Raw genomic sequence first — 17,605 nt, 5'->3', positions numbered from 1 at the left:
TAGTACTAACTACGTACGTATAACTTAAACATAAGTTGGGGGAGAGTGGCTCTGGACCTGGAAAGCCAGAGGGAGAGAGAGCGTGCTGGACTAAGTAAAACGGTACAATTCGAGGCTGCTGGTTGAATCACACTGCCTCTTAAAAAAATCGCCTATTTGGCGAGAAGAGAATTAATTAAAATTTTTGAAAAATATCGCCGAAATATAATCTAAAAATATTATAAACGCTTTTATAATTAGTGTACAGTTTCTAATTTAATTATAAAATTGGAAAAGTTCTTTGTGCAAAAACCAACTTTCTATCACGTTCATGCCTAAAAGTATGCAACACATTCCAGATTATTTAAAAGGTTTATTTACAAATCCAAATATTAGATTAAGTTAACCAAAATTAAGGAAACAGTACATTATTCTATTAAGAACTTCAATCATTTTTAAACAAAAAAAAGAAATGAACAAAGTATTTATAGATCTTGAAGACGATCGCTACGAAAGTGTTGTAAGATTTGTATAACCTTTACAAATATAGAACATTTCATACAATAAGATATACTACAAGATCGTTAAAAAGAGAATATAAAACGAAAATAAATGTATAAAACTTGTCATGTGTGTTAACAAGCTCTAAAGTTGCGAGGTGACAAGTACTTTAATGAAAAACCAGCCCCGTTAATCATATTTCCCACGTATAAAAAACCAATTATCCTCATAATATAAAGTGTTTTTGTTTATTTTCTCATGTTTATTTATCATTCTGTGGTCTTTTCCTTGTCGAACGAGTAGCAATATCAAAGTGACCAACATAATTGATTAGGATTAGTGTCCGCTAATTGATTACGATTGCATTTATTATCGTATCCTGTCGATAAGCGTTAATTAAAGTACTAATTTGACTCGGTTATACAAAAGCACAGATGCACGGTAAGTAGGTGTACGTGTGGTGTTTGGGGCTTGTGCTTGCTTGGAGGGGGGGATAGGGTTCGTAAATCGTATAAAAAACAATATTTATATCCGTAACTAGAAGTTTGGCAGCTGCGAATTATCTTCAACCGAATATCTTGTCGAAGCAGACGTGGCAGTATGGCTTGTCCTTCTGCTCCTTGAAGGTTCCCTTGTTCAGCTGCTTGAGGCAGAAGGCGCAGACAAAGTGTTCCGGGTGGAATTTCTTAAACATGGCCGTAATGCAGCGCCCAGTGATTGGCTTAGAGCAACCGGCGCACAGCGATCCGCGCTTGGCGTGGTAGTGCGTCTCACAGTACGGCAATCCCTCGTGATCGAAGAAGGAGCCGCCCTGGAAGGGCTGTCGGCAGTCCTGGAAAAGAAATAGAAAATATATTAATTGGGTTTCTATTTAAGGAATATAAATATAAATTCAGCAAAGCAAGAATCCTCATCCAATGGCTAAAATACTCCTTAGAAAGATCATTTTATACCACAGTATAAACCTACTTAAAATAATTACTGCGCCATAAAAGCGAAACTACAAAATCTTGGCACTAGATAGAGGTATGAATACGAGATTCGGAAATATATGAGAGGTGCTTAGATGATGTATTGTGGGCCAAATGTTTGTGCAGCCTCCGTCTGAGGCTAATTACGACTATAAATTAGTTGCCATATAGCGTGACCGGACCAGCAAAACCGATCGAGAATCCTCGACAACATCATATTTGCTGTGCGAGATTTTACGCCTGGCCTGAGAAACCCAATTAGAACGACCAAAAGTGTCGAATGGACGGCGCAGATACCCTGGCACAATACACAATGGCTGGCTAATTGGAAACGAAAATTCAACATTGTCAAAAAAGACAAGCGAACGAAATTTAAATATGATAAATACAAGGCAAGGGGCATTTGTTTTAATTTATTCGAGCTTTTGGAAAAACATTTCGCAAGAAGCAAGACAGCAACAATTGTCCCACGAAGACAATAACATTTTGCGCACGCTTTTGGCCAGCATCCAAGGGGAAAATGGATAAGACAGAGGGGCGGATGGAGGGGGCGGAGGACGGTATCATCCAAGCAAAGGATCATTGCGAACGTGATATCTGCTGCGGGGGAGAACTATTTTCAGTTTTCAACCTCCCTCCCAGCCCACGCAAATCAATCATTCCATAAACAACAGGTGCAACGATTTCCCCCGATTCATAACATTTTCTTTGTTGATTTAATGTATATGTAAAGGAAACTCGAAAGTGGGGCAGCCCAGCAACAAGAACAGGCGAACCGAAATAATCAATATCGATATGGACTAAAAATATCCCACGACACGAATATATTTTCACCAATCAATAGGGAATTTCAATTATTTAATAAGTACTTGGAAGGCAACTGCATTTTGGAATTATTTTCCAGCTATTTTTAGCCACAAATATATTGCATATATCCACAGTTTAGTTTAGGGAAATTGACGAATATCTATAAATTCATTTAGACTAATCAATTCAATTAACACCGCGGGGGCTTTCACTAAATCTAAAGCAATAAACATTCTAGTCAGATATATGGCCCAAGTACTTGTACGATCACAGACAAAACATATAGATAGACGCTGACTAGAGCGTCAGCAACGAAAATAGTCTCGGCTGAGGAAATTATAACCCTCGCTAATCGAAAATCTAATCCACAATATTGTAATTTGTTTATCAACCAACAGCACAGAGCAACAAGAAGAACAAGCACAGCGACGCCCACGCATGTGTCAAGGCCAGTGGACTGACACTGACCTTGACACTAACATAGGTGGCCCTGCGTGGGGGGTGGGAGTGGGTGGCTGCGTGACTCTGAGGTGCCTCAGGGTCACAGCAGCCACCTTGAAACGATGAAAACACTATTCAACGTTTCTTCTCCCCTTTTGTGTTCTTCTTGTTTGTTTTTTTGGTTGTTTTTTTTTTTTAGATTTTTTTTTTGTTCTTTTGTATATGTAATTATTAAAATTTTATTTACAAAAACAAATTACAATATTGTTGGTCATTTTCATAAATGATTTTAAATTTAAAAAGTACCTACAAACTTAATCCTACAAAAAGGTGCATAGAATAGTTCAACAAGTCAGAGGGGGCCAGGGCTAAGGGGCAGGGGCTCAGGGGCAAAAGACCATCATAGAGGGCTGGTTCAAGGACTAAGAACTCCAGTCACCGCCCAGCGGCACCTGCCCCAAGGAGCGGGCCAGCCGGGCGGAAACAGAGAAGGTAAGACAAGGGTTTGCTGGGCCGCTGCCGATGTTGCTGTTGCTTTTGATGTTGCTGTTGCTGTGTTGCTCCTAGACCCACAACGAAAATAGAACGAGACGGACGGCGGGCAGCTGGTTGCCGGTTCTCCTCGTGACGCTGATAGTAGAAAAGTGGCACGCAGCTAGATACAAAAATGTATCCGAAGCCGCTGCCACCGGGTCTATTTTCGTTTTGCTTGCTGATGAACTTCAGCAACAAGTTTTGGTGCTGCTGCTGCTATGGTTGGGACTCCTCCTCTTCTATTCCTCCTCATCAACGCCCACGCACTGTGGACAGACCGGCTTGCCCTCCATGGCGTAGAAGGATTTGCCCCGAACGGCCTTCTTGCAGTCCTAAATGACAAACGTTATCGGGATGACCGATTAAAAGGGGTACATGTGTGTTGCAAAATAAAGTCAGCTGATGTATGATTTGGGGGGATTCAAGTTTTGTAAAGCTAAGATATCCTAGCAAAGGACTGAGCTTTGAAAAGTTGTTCCACCAACTTATTTAAACTGCAAAAATCCAACAGAAATGTTGACCACTTTTATGAGCTTGTGTCGGTGGAACATCCTTTTGAAATAAATATATCTTTTCGCAAAAGTAAAGGATATTATTTTGAAAGAGCAAGGTGTAAAGTGTGGAATAAACCTACCCTGCAGACGAAGCAGTCCGGATGCCACTGCGAGTTCAGCGCAGAGATGTAGTTCTCCATGATGGCCCTGTTGCAACCGTTGCACTTCGGGGCAAACATCTCAAAGTAGTCGTTGCGGCAGTATGGCTTGCCGTCGCGCTCATGGAAGCCATCCTCGCCGAACTGCTGGCCGCACTGGGCGCAGAAGAAGTGCTCCGTGTGCCAGGTCTTGTCCAGGGCGGTGACGCACTTGTCCAGAATGGCGCCGTTGCAGTAGGCGCAACGCGGGCTGAAGAGATTGTGATAATCCGGCTCGCAGTACGGGAAGCCGTCGCGTTCAAAGAAGTTGCGGGTGCCCAGCTCCTGGCTGCAGTGATTGCACGTAAAGTGCTCCGGATGCCAGGTCTTGCCCAGGGCGGTGATCACCTGGCCAACGATCGGCTTCTCGCAGGCATTGCAGCAGCCCTTCTGTACGGTATTGACTCCTTGGCGACTCATATTTGCTTGTAGGTTTCCTAGCATAGAATCCAACTGATCCTCGCGACTGTCCTCGACGATGGTCGTCTCCTCGATCGTCTGGGTTAAATGGGCCTGCTGGCTGCCCTTGTTCGGTCTGGCGTAGTCGGTGACCGTCTGGTGCTGCAACGTCGACGAGTGTTGCTGCGGGTGGCTTCCGTTTCCGACTCCTACTCCGTTGGTTCCGTTGCTGACCTGCGAATGGTAGGGGTAGAATGGAGGCGGATTAGTGGAAATTATCCTTTGCGTCGCTCTGCTGTGCTGGTCCCTACGTCGATGTGTCTGCCTCGACTGAATCAAAAGTTGTGCGAGCGCTAGCACAAAAACTTTTGCTTTTAGCCGCCGCTACCAAAAAAAAATCAAAATCAAAATATCAAAAATAATGCTGCTCTTCCTCTTCCACTTCGCACAGATTCTCCTGGCCGAACTATATGTGTTTGCGCACGACGCTCTCCTCATATGCAAAGCATTTTTCTTCAACGTTGACGTAGTTTTCGTTCATTGCCAAAAATACAAACGAACGAGCCAGCGAACAACTGGCCGGGAGAAAAGCGGGGAAAGTGGAAGGAGGAGTGGGCGGCGGGGATTCTCTGTTCTGGCCACCGCCTCGGTGTATATGTGGGTCTTGTCTGTCGAGTCTCCATTTCAATATTCAATTTTTCTTTCATAAACTTTGCGTTTTCATTGGGCGTGCTTGGGTTATGCCCGCCCGCCTGCCGGCTTTAGCCTTACTGAGTAGACGCCTAATTGAGCGACCGCTGCTTAGGCTTTTTGTAAGGTGCAGGATCAGGCCGAAAAAGGGTATAATCCCCGAGTCAATTATTATTGACAATTATCGATCTATGTACCAAAATTCAAGCCATAGTCGCATTCCTTATTTAACAGACTTCTAAAGTCTAGATCGTCCTGCAGATATCGTTGGCTTCAGCCACTTGATAAGCTTCATTTTCGGTCAAAGATACATTTTAAAAAAGAATTTGTTATTCTTCTACTATGCACTATCCCAATGTTCCCTTAATTCAAGAAAAGCTGTGATGCAAAGGAAAAACTCTAGATCTACGAGCTGGAGGTCTCGAGTTTAGTCATAAGTTCGGGGTCCTTTTGTGTATTATATATGTATTTATCTGGTGTTATAAATATTTTCTAATTTATCTCTATTATACATTCTAATATCTTAAAATAAGAAATAAAATAGAAAACAAAAACCATTCCTGTTTCTTTCTATAATCAAAACCAAATGACCATTACCTAACCCGTATCATCAGAAATCCGCTCCTGCTTTTCCCAAAAAAAAACCAATTGCTTTGGCGTTGGCGGGCCAGCTTCTTATTCAATATTTTTGTTGGCTATTTTAAGAGCCAAATCGTACACAATGCAGACAATAGACCATAGAATGGAACCGCTGATATCGTCGCTTGGCGTGGAGTATAAAACCAAACGTCGAGCGGCTGGCCAACAGGATTTCCCCATAAAAAGCGCATGAGCGCGTTCGGCACACGCTGCCATCCAGTCGCGGTCAAGAGGAGAGGAAAAACAGCCCAAAGGGGGAGGAGACAGGAAGCGGGGCACCGAAGGAAATCTCGATCAATGAAAACGGGGAAAACGCGAGTGCGAGTGCGGTTTTAAGCAGCAGCACATGATGGCAATGAAAGCGCAAACAGAAATATAGAGATCACAAAACGCACACGAATGCCAAATGGATCGTTATGGTTATAGAAACGAGGGAAAAATAGAATAAAAAACGCTTTCTAAAATAGATATGCAAATGATTTGCAATGAAAAACTATAGCAAAAGCGGAACGTTGTGGAAAAAAAAGCGTTGACAAGCAGGGGGCGAGGAGGGCGGAAAATGGAGGGGGGCGGGTAACTGTCTGAGCGCCGGGGAAAATCCGACGTGCCGTGTGCAATATTGTTTATATCTGAAATATATTTATATTTTGCTTTTCATACATACACTTTCAAAAAGAACAGCGACGAGAGGGGCTGAGAGAGAGTGTGAGGATTTCCTATTTAATTTTCGTATTTATCATATCAACAAAAAGTCACGGACACGCCTTTACCCGTTCTGACGGCTGGCAGAAAATTGAAAATGATATTAAATAATTAACAGGCCCCACCGAATATATACTCGCGAACTCGTACTCCGTATAAATATGCACGGCTGCCATTCGTCAATGACATTGAATTGCAATTTACTCAAAAGATTCTAGACTCGGCGGGGGGACTTCCCCTTGTTTCTGTTTCTCTGCTTGGCCATTAAGTGTCTGCGAGCTAATTTTGTTGCAACGATGACCATCAAATCGATTGCCAACAGTGTGCAGAAAATATTCCTCACTTAGTAATTAATTATTAATTAATGCGAGTCAAATAACTTGGCGACAAACTGACAATTTGCCGCATTCCCTGCTGACATCTTGACATTTTTCGGATAAGGTCTTTTGTTTCTAGCTATATGGTGATGACAAAAGTACTTGAAAATATCAATAATATCGAGTTGAATCGTTTTCGTTAAATCCAAATCGTTTAATAAATTAGCAAGTTTAAAACTTAAACAAAAATGTTCCCTTAAATAAAAACGATGCTAAACGTCACGTCAAAACGTATAATCAAATTAAAAATATTGCCAATAAATCTTTTGGACTAAGACGGCAAAAATGTATTTAAATACATCTGGCACAAAGTATTTAAAATCTAAATATATATATTAAGGTAAAATGTAGATTTCAGATTCAATTTAATAATAAAAAAAAAACAATGCTTAGCATTGGGCTTGAAAAAAGTTGACAAAAATTGAACTTGAATTTCGCTATTATATACTAAACTATTTACTATTTTTATACTATTTTACTAGCAGCTCTAAATTAAATGTGTTTTTATTTTTTCTTCCTTTTAAATTGGTTTCCCATTTAAATATAATGCATTTTTCAACCCAGTGATTGATGTCTTCCATTAACAAACTGAGCCAAGGACATTTTCAATAAAAGGAAACTTTCCCCCAGCCTTGGCACAAATTTATGAATACAATGAAAGAACCGGGCATCCGGAGGACTGCAGTATATTAAACGAGCTCATAAAAGGCAAGCTAAAAAAAGGCATAAAAAAATACGGAATGAAATGCAAAAGACATCTGCTAAGATACATCATCCCCATAGGCGTTCTCTTTAAGATGTCCGAAAGTTCTAAAAACAAATGTCAGACATGTGAGAAAACGAGGCAGGGCCGAACGCCGACAACAGGCTAATCCAAATCAACGGAAACAATGTTTTTTTTTTATATGTACATATGTATACATTTAAAGGAGATGTGCAATGAATATTTTGTTTACTCGATTGCCACCAAAATTGATCGATGGCTTAATGAGATCCGGATAGAATAAAGAAATATTGGGGTATATGTATGTAAATAAGGGGCGGGATGGGGAAATCTGGTGTCTTTAAATATTTTGGCGCCGTGTGCAATAAATCGCTGAAATGTGACAATCACTATGGCTCACATAAATGCTTGCCACCATAATCAGACTTCATTAGCAGAGTCAATTTATGTTGCCCATTAAACTATACCCGATATTCATCCACCTTCAAATTGCGTTGGAAGATGTCAAAGTCAAGATCTTTCTCGCATCCTCAGCGACTTTTGCTCTAAGGGATCTTTAGTGGGCCTCATGGGCATGGGGAACGGTGTACCTATGGATCGGCCGTGTCATTAGATTCGCACCATTGCCTGGCGTCACACGATTTGCGATGATAAATCTGTCCATTTTATGGTTTTTATTACCAAGAACAAGCCCAATCTAACCGAGCACACTGGGGTGTCGTCTGCTAAAAATATCATCCGCATAGATAGCAAAATGAGCAGAATAAGGTAGGCGATGCCCAAGAAAAAGTACAAAGCCTTTTGGCCACATGCAATTCGTTCTGACGCTGTTCAAAGTGAGCGTAACACTCCGACAGGTGGAAAAGGTAAATGATTTGTGATGCTCGCAGCAAATCATTGACAAATATTGTATTTCACAATAGACAAGAGAAAAGATTTCAGAATAACACGCAGAATAGTTTGGTTTTTGAATTAAAATTTGTATGTACAATATTTAAAATTAAACAAAAGAGTTCTAAATATATCTATATCGTCAAATAGGTATTCATATTGAGGGGAAAAGTTTAAGATGATATATCAACCTAAACAACAGTATATAGTTAACATTCATCTATCGAAAAAAAAAACGATTTATATCGATATGTTCGAAAAACGTTAGATTATTTAATTTTTAGCCCTTCCGATTATTTTGGTACGTTAGCTTAATATAAATTTATCAATACAATACAATACACCCTGTCTAGTCAAAATATAATCCTAATATCAATATCAAGAGACATTCTTATGTGAATGTAGCATTGATATAGAATTTCTATATAAATGAATCTCCTAACTAGCGGTTTCAATTTATACTTTTTCCTAGTATATAAAGAATTCATAAAAAAAATATACTTAGTTCTTTTCCTAGTCTTCCTATTCTAATTTCCTTATCCTCTTTTCTGCAGTATTTTTTTATAAAGAAAGAACGCTAGTTAAGCTTATTAGGCACAAATATTCAGCACTATTTTAAATTCAATAATAGTAAACAATTTAAGTGCTGCAATCCTCTTTTCTCAGTAACTTTTTATGACTCACCTTAAAATCAGACAGTGAAGCCATGAGGTCATCGAGTTCCTTGGTGGCCTGTGACGTGTATGCCTGATGCACAACCTGTTGACCGGGCAACGCATGGTTGGGTGTATACGAATCTTTCTGCTGCACAATCTGCTCCTCCACCGTTCCAACTGCAAACGCAAAGAGAAGAGCACATCGGTTAAAATTGAACCAGGGAAATAAGGGGGAAATGGTAAATATATACCTGGTCCATCGGGACCCGTCAGCTTCTCCGTCTTTGTTTCGCATACAGTGATGGTGACATGGCGCCCGGGCGTTGGTGATTTGTGTGCAGATCTGTTGAAATAATAAAAAAGTCACACAGTTAATCTTTGCGTCCGCAGGTGGGGATTATCATTGTATAGTGTTTACCCATTGGGCACGGCATAAATGTGAGCATTGTCCAATTCGTTAAGCAGGCTGTCCATGGTGGGACGCTCCTCCACGGTGGCATAGCTGTTGTATGTATTATATTTCGAGACTGGAGTGCTATAGTTAACCGGCACATCGATATCTACGGATAATAATAAAAGACACATTTAATTAATATCAACTAGATATTTCTTTTAAAAATAATAAAGAGGGATACGAGAGGAGGGTATAAGGGATTTAAAAGCTTTTTTAAACTTTTAAAATATTTTAGTTTTGTTTTTCTGTGCTCACCCTTCTTTTCAGCCCCATTGTAGCGAGCATTTTGTAGATCCTGCAGCAGTGAGTCCAGCTCGGAAAGTCCAGAGCCCCCAGGTGCCGCCTGGCGTGGCAAGGATCCCTGGTTGGCATAGCCGGGTGCAGCAGAGGAGCCATTAAAGTCGCCTGTGGCCGTTGGGGAGCGTGTTTCTACGCTGTAGTGCTCTTGGAACTGCAAAAGATTACGTTAATTTAGTTGGTTTTGATTTCGTAACATTTTTGGTAGTAAGTACTTACCACCTGAGGCTGGGCCTTGCCCCTGAGACTGCCATAGCCTGGAGTGTTGTCCACAAACTGCTGCTGTTGTTGTTGATGCAGTGGCGTCTGCTTGGGCTGCACAGTACCATATTGCGACTGAGGTTGCTGGGGTTGACCTGGCACACTGTTTTGCAGATCAGCTAGGAGAGCATCTATAAAGAAGATAACAAAAATAATGTTAATGATGTAATGTACTGTCTTAATGTTAATTATTTTTGTATATTCTATATTTTATATATGCATTGTTGGTTATTAGATCGTTTTTTATTCACTTTACTCAAGGTATATTGCATTTATTTATGCATTTATGTTTAAAACATCACTTTTGTTAACCTATTAAGTTCATTGCAGATTTTTATAGCTACCCAAATTGTCGTAATCCCCGTAGTTGGCCATGGCTATTGTTTTTCCGGTTATTCTCTCTTATAAATTCCTAGCTAGTAGCACCTGTCACTGCAATTGTGACGCATAGCCCGTTGTTAACTGAACGGAGATCCCGTTCCGTTGCCATTTACCTTCGCTAGCTGGCACATATCTCACAGCCAAAGTTTCTGATAACACTTTATTTGTTTTCTTTTGTCTCGCAAGATATCGCCCAATAATACTGGAAATGATTTCATAGGTTTAGTCTTCGGTTCGTGTCCCGGCTAATTGTCACTGGGGAAGAATTGAAAGCTTGTTTCGGAGGCGATAATAAGCTCAGCACATTGGATGTATAATTTGTTATCCAAGGCGGAAGAAAATACAGTTTAATGTTCTTGAAGGTTATAGTTAGAGACTTTTAGTTTCTTTATCTTTCTGTCACATTAAATAAATAAATTTCCGATAATTTAGGGACAGGTTGAATGTTAACGAAAATCTTATTAATACATTTTTGGATGATAAAAACTTTTTCCCATTAATAACTGCCGCTGCAGCATCCCCAGTGAAAGCTACCTTGCCCTTGACCTTGATCCCCCGCACAGTTTGAATAGTACATATCACTCGATCTGCAGAGACTCCATCATTAACCCTATAACGCCCACGCTGCACTTGCTCCCATCGAACATAGCGTCACGCGTCCAAACTTACCCAAACGTCTCTCGAACTCGCCCACTTTGAAGCAGTCGCTGAGGGGCGAACTGTGGAACGACGATGATATCAGTTTTGAAGACATTTTCACGCACTAAATTTGGCCAGAATCGATGGGATCGATATGGTTCGTTTTTGTCTGTCACTCGATTGCCTTTGTGGTATGCGAAATTCGACTTTTTAAAGACCACTATAAACGGTAGTTTAGTTAAATAATTTGACCGATACGGCATACAGCATCCAGCATACGGCAACAGCAACAAACATCAGCTGGTTACAGGTAACGAACCCGAAAGTTCAGTTGCCAACTGACCAAATTAAAGCACTAAAAACTCAATCAGCTCCGGGACCAAGCAAAGTCAGACCAAAGATACACCCACACTGCAGTCAAAACTAGCCAAACACAGACTGATCATAACATACACATAGAAATCTAAGTATATACAAGAGACAGGGACGTCTACACACAGTTTTTTGATTCAGTTTAGGTGGGACGAACTTGTCGAACGGGCCAAAAATCGCACCAAGTCATGAAATATCGCATCCACTCGATGCCATAATAACTGCCGGTGTGTGAGTATTTTTTTTAGACAAAATATTTGATCAAATTAATGTTGTTTGCATTATATTTAAATCAGCTAAAGTCAAGCGGGAATGGGGAAGTATGTATCTTAAATATGATAATGGCGCCTTGGAATAGAGTGGGAAAAATGTCAAAAAATTCTAAAAGAGTACTTAACATACGTCTATTAGATGAATTCTGAATTATTTAAAATAAATTATGGTTTTTTATAAGAAATAAAAAAGACGCATAACAACCTGCTGAGAATTTCTGATTTTCTTAAGTTCATTTGCGCATATATGTATATTAGCATACATAAATATTTGGAAGCTTTAAATAAGCTTTCGATTTAAATAGTCTTTAGATTATCGTGCTCCAGATGGCTGACCATTTGGGCTAACAGTTTTCAATTTTGTGTCAAATATTAAATTAAAATTTAATTAGATTTCTAGTAAGGTTCATTTCTCTCTGTGCACTAAGCCTAAGGCTCCAACTTGCTTTGAGGCTAGCCGAAAGTATCTTTCGGATGTCGCGCCGTTTCTGCTGTCATATAATCGCACTTAACGCCATTCATTTGACCTGCCCATGAAATAGGAACAACAACAATCGCTAAAACACTAGAAAGACATGACAGCCGGCGATTAAGCCATAAGGCCGGAAAATAAATCAAACAAACTTGAACATTTCACCCAAGAGTTCATAAGTTCTGCGGGAAGGGAAGTGCGGAAAAGGCACACCTGTAACTGGGCCAATGCCAAAAGAGAACGAGAAAATAGAACGGTGAGAAGAAAAAAAAACACTCAACATTAAACTCAATAATATGTATATGAGTTATATAAAGCAAAATAAGGTGTGACGCGATTTATACATTTTGGCAAGCGAATTCATAACAAGTATGTAAGAAAACATCAAGAAGGCACCAGAGGCGGCGATGCTCGATTTTATATTCGAAAACATTTTGCATTATTGGGCAAGAAAATCAGCCAAATTATTTCGCAATAAATTTAAAAATAGTCCAAAATTGAAAGATCGAACATGTGGTTGACGAGAAAGGCGTTCAATTCATCATATGTGAGGTCTGTACGCCCATTCCCCATGAGTTTCCTCGCGGCAAATGAAGGGGAGCGTCTATAAATAGGACAGGGCAGGGTTATCAGAACGTCACGCCTCAGTGGGTCAACGTCTACACAGGGGAAAGACCGACAAAGAAGCAGAGCTAGATTTTTAAATTCATAATCCCAAATTGGTAGAATTCCCATTAATCATCTTGGTTTATCATTTTTAGAGCAATTAAATGTCAAAGCTATATAGAAACGATTTACTAAAGAATATTAAAGATGCAATATGGAACTGTCTTAATCATCAAAATCAATTCAAAATAAGATAATAAGGGACTATTAGTCTTCAAAGATGAAAGCATTACTAAAGGTTATTAATATTAATGTTAATGTTATCCCAAATCCAATAACGTTTTCTTTTAAATCGCTTGTGGTTTGTTTTAAACTGTTTTTTAGACCCTGGTTTGAACACCAAATATTCTGAGAATTTTAATTGATTAAAATATTGATTCGATTATAAATTATATTTGTCATACAAATATTTTAAAGGGTCCTCAGAAAAAATCTTATAAAGAACATGTGAGTATAGAGAATTTAGATTCGGTTTCGGAATCTAAAAAATACTTCTCTAATAAAATATCTATAAATTGTTTGGGTTGTTCAAGACCTTAACAAGGGAACTTTTCATTAAAAAGCCATTTCACACATTAGATTCATAGAGTGCAATGGCAGAGGCAGCTGGCTGGCTTGATTAAAATGCAATTAAAATCAATTAAGAGCCACCACAGAAATGCTGGCAGCTGGACAACTCAAACTGTTTGTCAATGCCGGAGTTGCACTTAGGAAAACTGCAACTCGGACTCAGTTTTGAGTTGAAGGCGAGGAGAGGGACAGGGGCAGGAATAGTTGCAGCTCGTGACAGCTGTTGAAATGGCAATGACAACTGCAGCGAAGGAGAGATTGAGAGAGTGGGAGCGAAGAGCGTGGGTGGGAGAGCAGGTCAAGTCACTCGCGAATTGTTGTTATTGGCCGACGCTCTCCCTTTCGCAATTGTTGTTGACATTGTTACATATTTCTCTGCTGCTTCGCCTCTTTCTGTTTTGACTCGTTTTGGGGAGCACTTTCGATTTTCATTTTGGCGGCTTGTTTGCGGTTTATTGCTGCTGCTGTTTTTGTTGCGATGCTGCTGATCGATTGCGGTTGCCTTAATTAAATTCTTCACACACACACACACATTCGCACGAATTTCTCACACACGAGCAGCAGCGGCACAGGAATTATTTTCGCTCGGCAAAATCTTAAAAGCAACTGAACAAGACGCTCGACAACAAACGCCGCTGAAGCTGCGCGCGCTCGATTCCACTCCCTCGCTAATTTCACTCAAAGCATACTCACTCGACGACGCACAGTGGCTGCTTGTTTTGTTGAACACTCGTTGCAACAAAGGGATTTCATGCTATCCTTTCATGGGGAAGTATTCAGGCTATTAAAAACTAATATTTTAAGTTTTTATAGATTTTTATATAATATTTATAACTTGTATTTATAAATGTTAATAAATAATTCATAATAATTGGAGTTTACTTTTCAAAATAAATAATCAAAAGTGATTGATTTTGCATAGTATTTCTACTCAAATGATTTGAGCAAAAGAGCCACTGTGCGACGCCACTTGAGTGAAACTCTAACGCTCAGTTACAAAACATTTACAGTTGGAGCTCAGCAGAAACAGAGGAGCAAACAGGAGGTGTTGGGTAATTATTGCCATTTGTTGTTGTGTAGGCGTTTGGGTCCCATTCTCTGCGACGCCACCTGGCGTCCGCCTTTAGCAACACGCTTTTCACTCTCTACTTTTGAGTGCGTTGCTTTTGTTTCTTGTTTTATGTTTTTGTTTGTGTTTTTGTTTTTTTTCGGTGGGTGAATGAATCACTTGACTTTGAAACGAAAACTAAAATTAGTAGTAGAACAACAAAAGCAACAAATGGCAGCAAATTGTTAAAGCTTTTGTTGGAAATTAGTCGTATTGTATTTTTTTGATCTTTTTCGGTTTGCGTCGTTGCTTTGACTCAATTGATCTTTGAGCAAATACAAGAGATTATCGGTCAAAACAAACCGATGGCCACGACCTGTGTCAACTGAAAAGCCGCATAACGGGTTCTACCTTATCGCCGTGGTTGCCATGGATCCCGCCCAACTTCAGGCTTCCAATTTCCGTAGTATCCGCCCAGGCCGACCTATGAGATCAACCACCAGAGCAATCAATCTCAATCGGGTTTTAGATGCCCTGAGGCGATCACCTCGGCAATTAGAATAACTTGCGTAATGCCAACCCAAACAGGTGTATATAGCCAAAGGTGACCTACAAGACGAAACTTTAAGTTTATGATATGTCTGGCTAACAAGGCAGAAAAGTTTTAAAAATTTATCATAAAGCCTACATATTAATTATAGATTTAAAACAAAATCAAAATCTTTTTATAATTTTTGTGGAAAGAAAGAAATTCGCGTAGAACCGCTTCCCTTAAAGTAGAAGTATAAGTTTTTAAGGTAATATTTTTGATCAAATAAACCCTCAGTTTCAAAATAATTAGAAACTAAATCAAAATTTGCGTTATTTTAAAAATGTAGAGTATGAAAACCTTAACGACATTATTCATTTGTGATCCAAGGGTGAAAAGTATTATTACAATCTTTGTAAAAGAAATATATTTGTATTTATGCTGATTTTGAGATAACATTTTGGAAAATGCTATCACAAAAACTAAAGACTGTATTTATTTATAGAACTTTTTTTATACATGAATACACATAATTCCGAAAGAAAACACACATGTATTATTCTTGCGAGGTATTTGCTAATCTTATCATTGCGAAACGCACTTTATCCACACAGATTATACATATTCGATGGCAAAGTGTCGTGTCTGGCAATAAATAGAACACGAATCGAATGGAAACCACTGACGCCCACTGCCGATACTCGGATCTCAATGGGAACAATGATCTAATGATCTAATGAATGAAGCGCGTAGTAAGGTCAGCGACTACCAACGATTGTAATGCGAGTCCCACGCCACAACACTCGACAGATTGCCGCTTACCGATTTTCATGTCACTTGGCCGGTTGTGTGATTTACTTATTAAATTGAATACGATGAATACCGCTCGACGGCGCAATGCAAACTGAATTGGGAATATTCAAATCGAGTGCTGACAACTGGAGAATCCGATGCTAATGCAAGCGAGGTGTTTGTCTGTGTGCAATTAACATTACTCCGGCCAGATGTAAACAAAGCAACTAAGCAACTACACTTTAAGTAAATATTTATAATAGATTTTTTTTTAAATTCTAACTTTTTCTAAATGTAAATATAAAAAATATTATTAAATAATACAATTTTAAATTTTAAAGAAAATAATGTTGTATGCTATTATTACTTTATTAATTTATGTAGCTTTAAGGGATTACATTTTAGTAAAGCTCTAAAGATTATAAACTTGTTCTTATTTTTTTTTTTTTTTTGAGTGAATAAAAGGTGTGAAATAAAAACGGAAAAGGCAGACAGGAACAGCTAAGCATCTTGTAAGTTTATAATGTAACGATTACGTCATCCGTTGCGATTGAGATACTACAATTGTTTACATTACTTTTTGTTGCTGTTAAGCTTTATACCTATTTCTGAGGAGAGACTTGTTGAATATTCAATAACCAAATAACAGCCGCAAAGAGAGCTACTTTTAATAAATTATAAAAATGTTATTTTCTGCCTAAAAGTAGGCTTTATTATTTGAGCTAAACGAATTTCAATTTGTTTCCAAAAATAAATATTAAATGTGTCCAACAATAATATTTAATATTACCAGAGTTTCAATAGATTAATATCATCTTTGTAACAAAATAAGAATGTCTTTAGTTAATTTTAACAAATATAATTCCCAGTTTCTTTTTCGAGTTTAAACCAATTTAATCATATTCTCTTAAGAATTCATACATTTGTATTTAACTATGTATATACTAAATAAAAACGACCTTATCAATAACATTCAGTCAGCTCAAATTAAACATTTTCAACGTTAAAAAAAACATACAAAACAAGTGGAATAAGCTACAAATTAGCAATGTTAATTGAAAACTGAGTGCTTCTACTTGCTGTATATAAGCGTGCTCGCTCTTTGGGTTTGGTTCAGTTTCCACAGAAATGATAAAGTCTGCTGTTATATTTATTGTATTGCTGGCCAGTACAAAAGTTAGTTGGGGTCATGAAAAGTTCACCATTCAAATAAATGAAGGTAAATATCTACTTCAAATACCTAATACAATGTGAATTTATTTTAAAAATGGTTTTTATTTTTAGGCAATGCCATTAATGCTGTCCTCAAGTCAGAACCCTTTATCAAAATCAACGATGGATACTATTTTTTTGGAAGGGAGTCTCTGAACTGGTATGAGGCCTATGAGAAGTGCCGGGTGCTGGATTCCGAACTAGTTACTTTCGAGACAGACGCGGAGTTCGATTTCGTTGCCAGTTACTTGATGGCCAACGATTCCCGTGAGAACTATTGGACTTCGGGTAACGATCTGGGAAAGACGGGCACCCACAAGTGGTTCACCAGTGGCCAAATCATCAGCACTCTTAGGTGGGCAGTCAATCAGCCTGATAATGCTGGCCAGAGGGAGCACTGCATCCACATGGGCTACATATATCAAAATTCCAAGAAATTCGAGCTGAACGATCGGCCTTGCGCCCAGGACAACAACAGTTTGTTCAAGTATATATGTGAGGCACCTAAACTAGAAACCCTATCAATTGTGGTGTGGAAGTAAATTGCAAATATTTACCTAATCTATATTTAAAAATAAATACACTATCCTGGATGAGATAGTAAATACGGTTACTAATTAAATGTTGGTTTAGTCAAT

General features: G+C 38.9%; 2 protein-coding genes across 8 annotated transcripts in view; one reads left to right on the top strand and one right to left on the bottom strand.

Moving 5' to 3' along the window:
• Window positions 1-706: 706 nt before the first annotated feature.
• The window catches only part of Pax (paxillin), a 24,991-nt gene continuing 8,092 nt past the window's right edge, over window positions 707-17,605 (bottom strand). For 2 of the 7 annotated variants that reach the window (XM_017178329.3, XM_017178326.3), the window contains exons 2-8: window positions 9,973-10,145; window positions 9,712-9,907; window positions 9,421-9,562; window positions 9,254-9,345; window positions 9,031-9,179; window positions 3,868-4,557; window positions 707-1,312 (exon numbers count right to left, since the gene is read on the bottom strand). In XM_017178329.3, the coding sequence (XP_017033818.1) occupies window positions 1,046-1,312; window positions 3,868-4,557; window positions 9,031-9,179; window positions 9,254-9,345; window positions 9,421-9,562; window positions 9,712-9,907; window positions 9,973-10,145 (1,709 nt within the window). In that variant the 3' untranslated portion in view covers window positions 707-1,045. Of the gene's footprint in view, window positions 1,313-1,837; window positions 3,566-3,867; window positions 4,558-9,030; window positions 9,180-9,253; window positions 9,346-9,420; window positions 9,563-9,711; window positions 9,908-9,972; window positions 10,146-10,358; window positions 10,405-11,064; window positions 11,255-13,918; window positions 13,979-15,785; window positions 15,811-17,605 lie in introns of those variants that run through there. The other 5 variants (XM_017178327.2, XM_017178325.3, XM_017178331.3 and 2 more) reach the window with 5 other exon arrangements.
• LOC108082791 (C-type lectin 37Da-like) lies at window positions 16,839-17,589 on the top strand. Its single transcript, XM_017178336.2, has 2 exons — window positions 16,839-16,974; window positions 17,040-17,589. The coding sequence occupies exons 1-2, from the start codon at window positions 16,884-16,886 to the stop codon at window positions 17,507-17,509; spliced, it is 561 nt and encodes a 186-aa protein (XP_017033825.1). The 5' UTR covers window positions 16,839-16,883; the 3' UTR covers window positions 17,510-17,589.

This window comes from Drosophila kikkawai, chromosome 2L (genome assembly GCF_030179895.1).
Source record: "Drosophila kikkawai strain 14028-0561.14 chromosome 2L, DkikHiC1v2, whole genome shotgun sequence".
Classification (NCBI taxonomy): Eukaryota; Metazoa; Arthropoda; class Insecta; order Diptera; family Drosophilidae; genus Drosophila; species Drosophila kikkawai.
The sequence above is the reverse complement of the archived record's forward strand: the minus strand, read 5'-3'. Positions and strand labels throughout refer to the sequence as shown.

What these genes read in the sequence shown, in the direction of transcription:
- LOC108082791 (XM_017178336.2), top strand. Translation starts at nt 16,884, where the DNA reads ATGATAAAGTCTGCTGTTATATTTATTGTATTGCTGGCCAGTACAAAA. An exon ending in CACCATTCAAATAAATGAAG is followed by an intron (nt 16,975 to 17,039) that starts GTAAATATCTAC and finishes TTTTATTTTTAG; the next exon opens with GCAATGCCATTAATGCTGTC.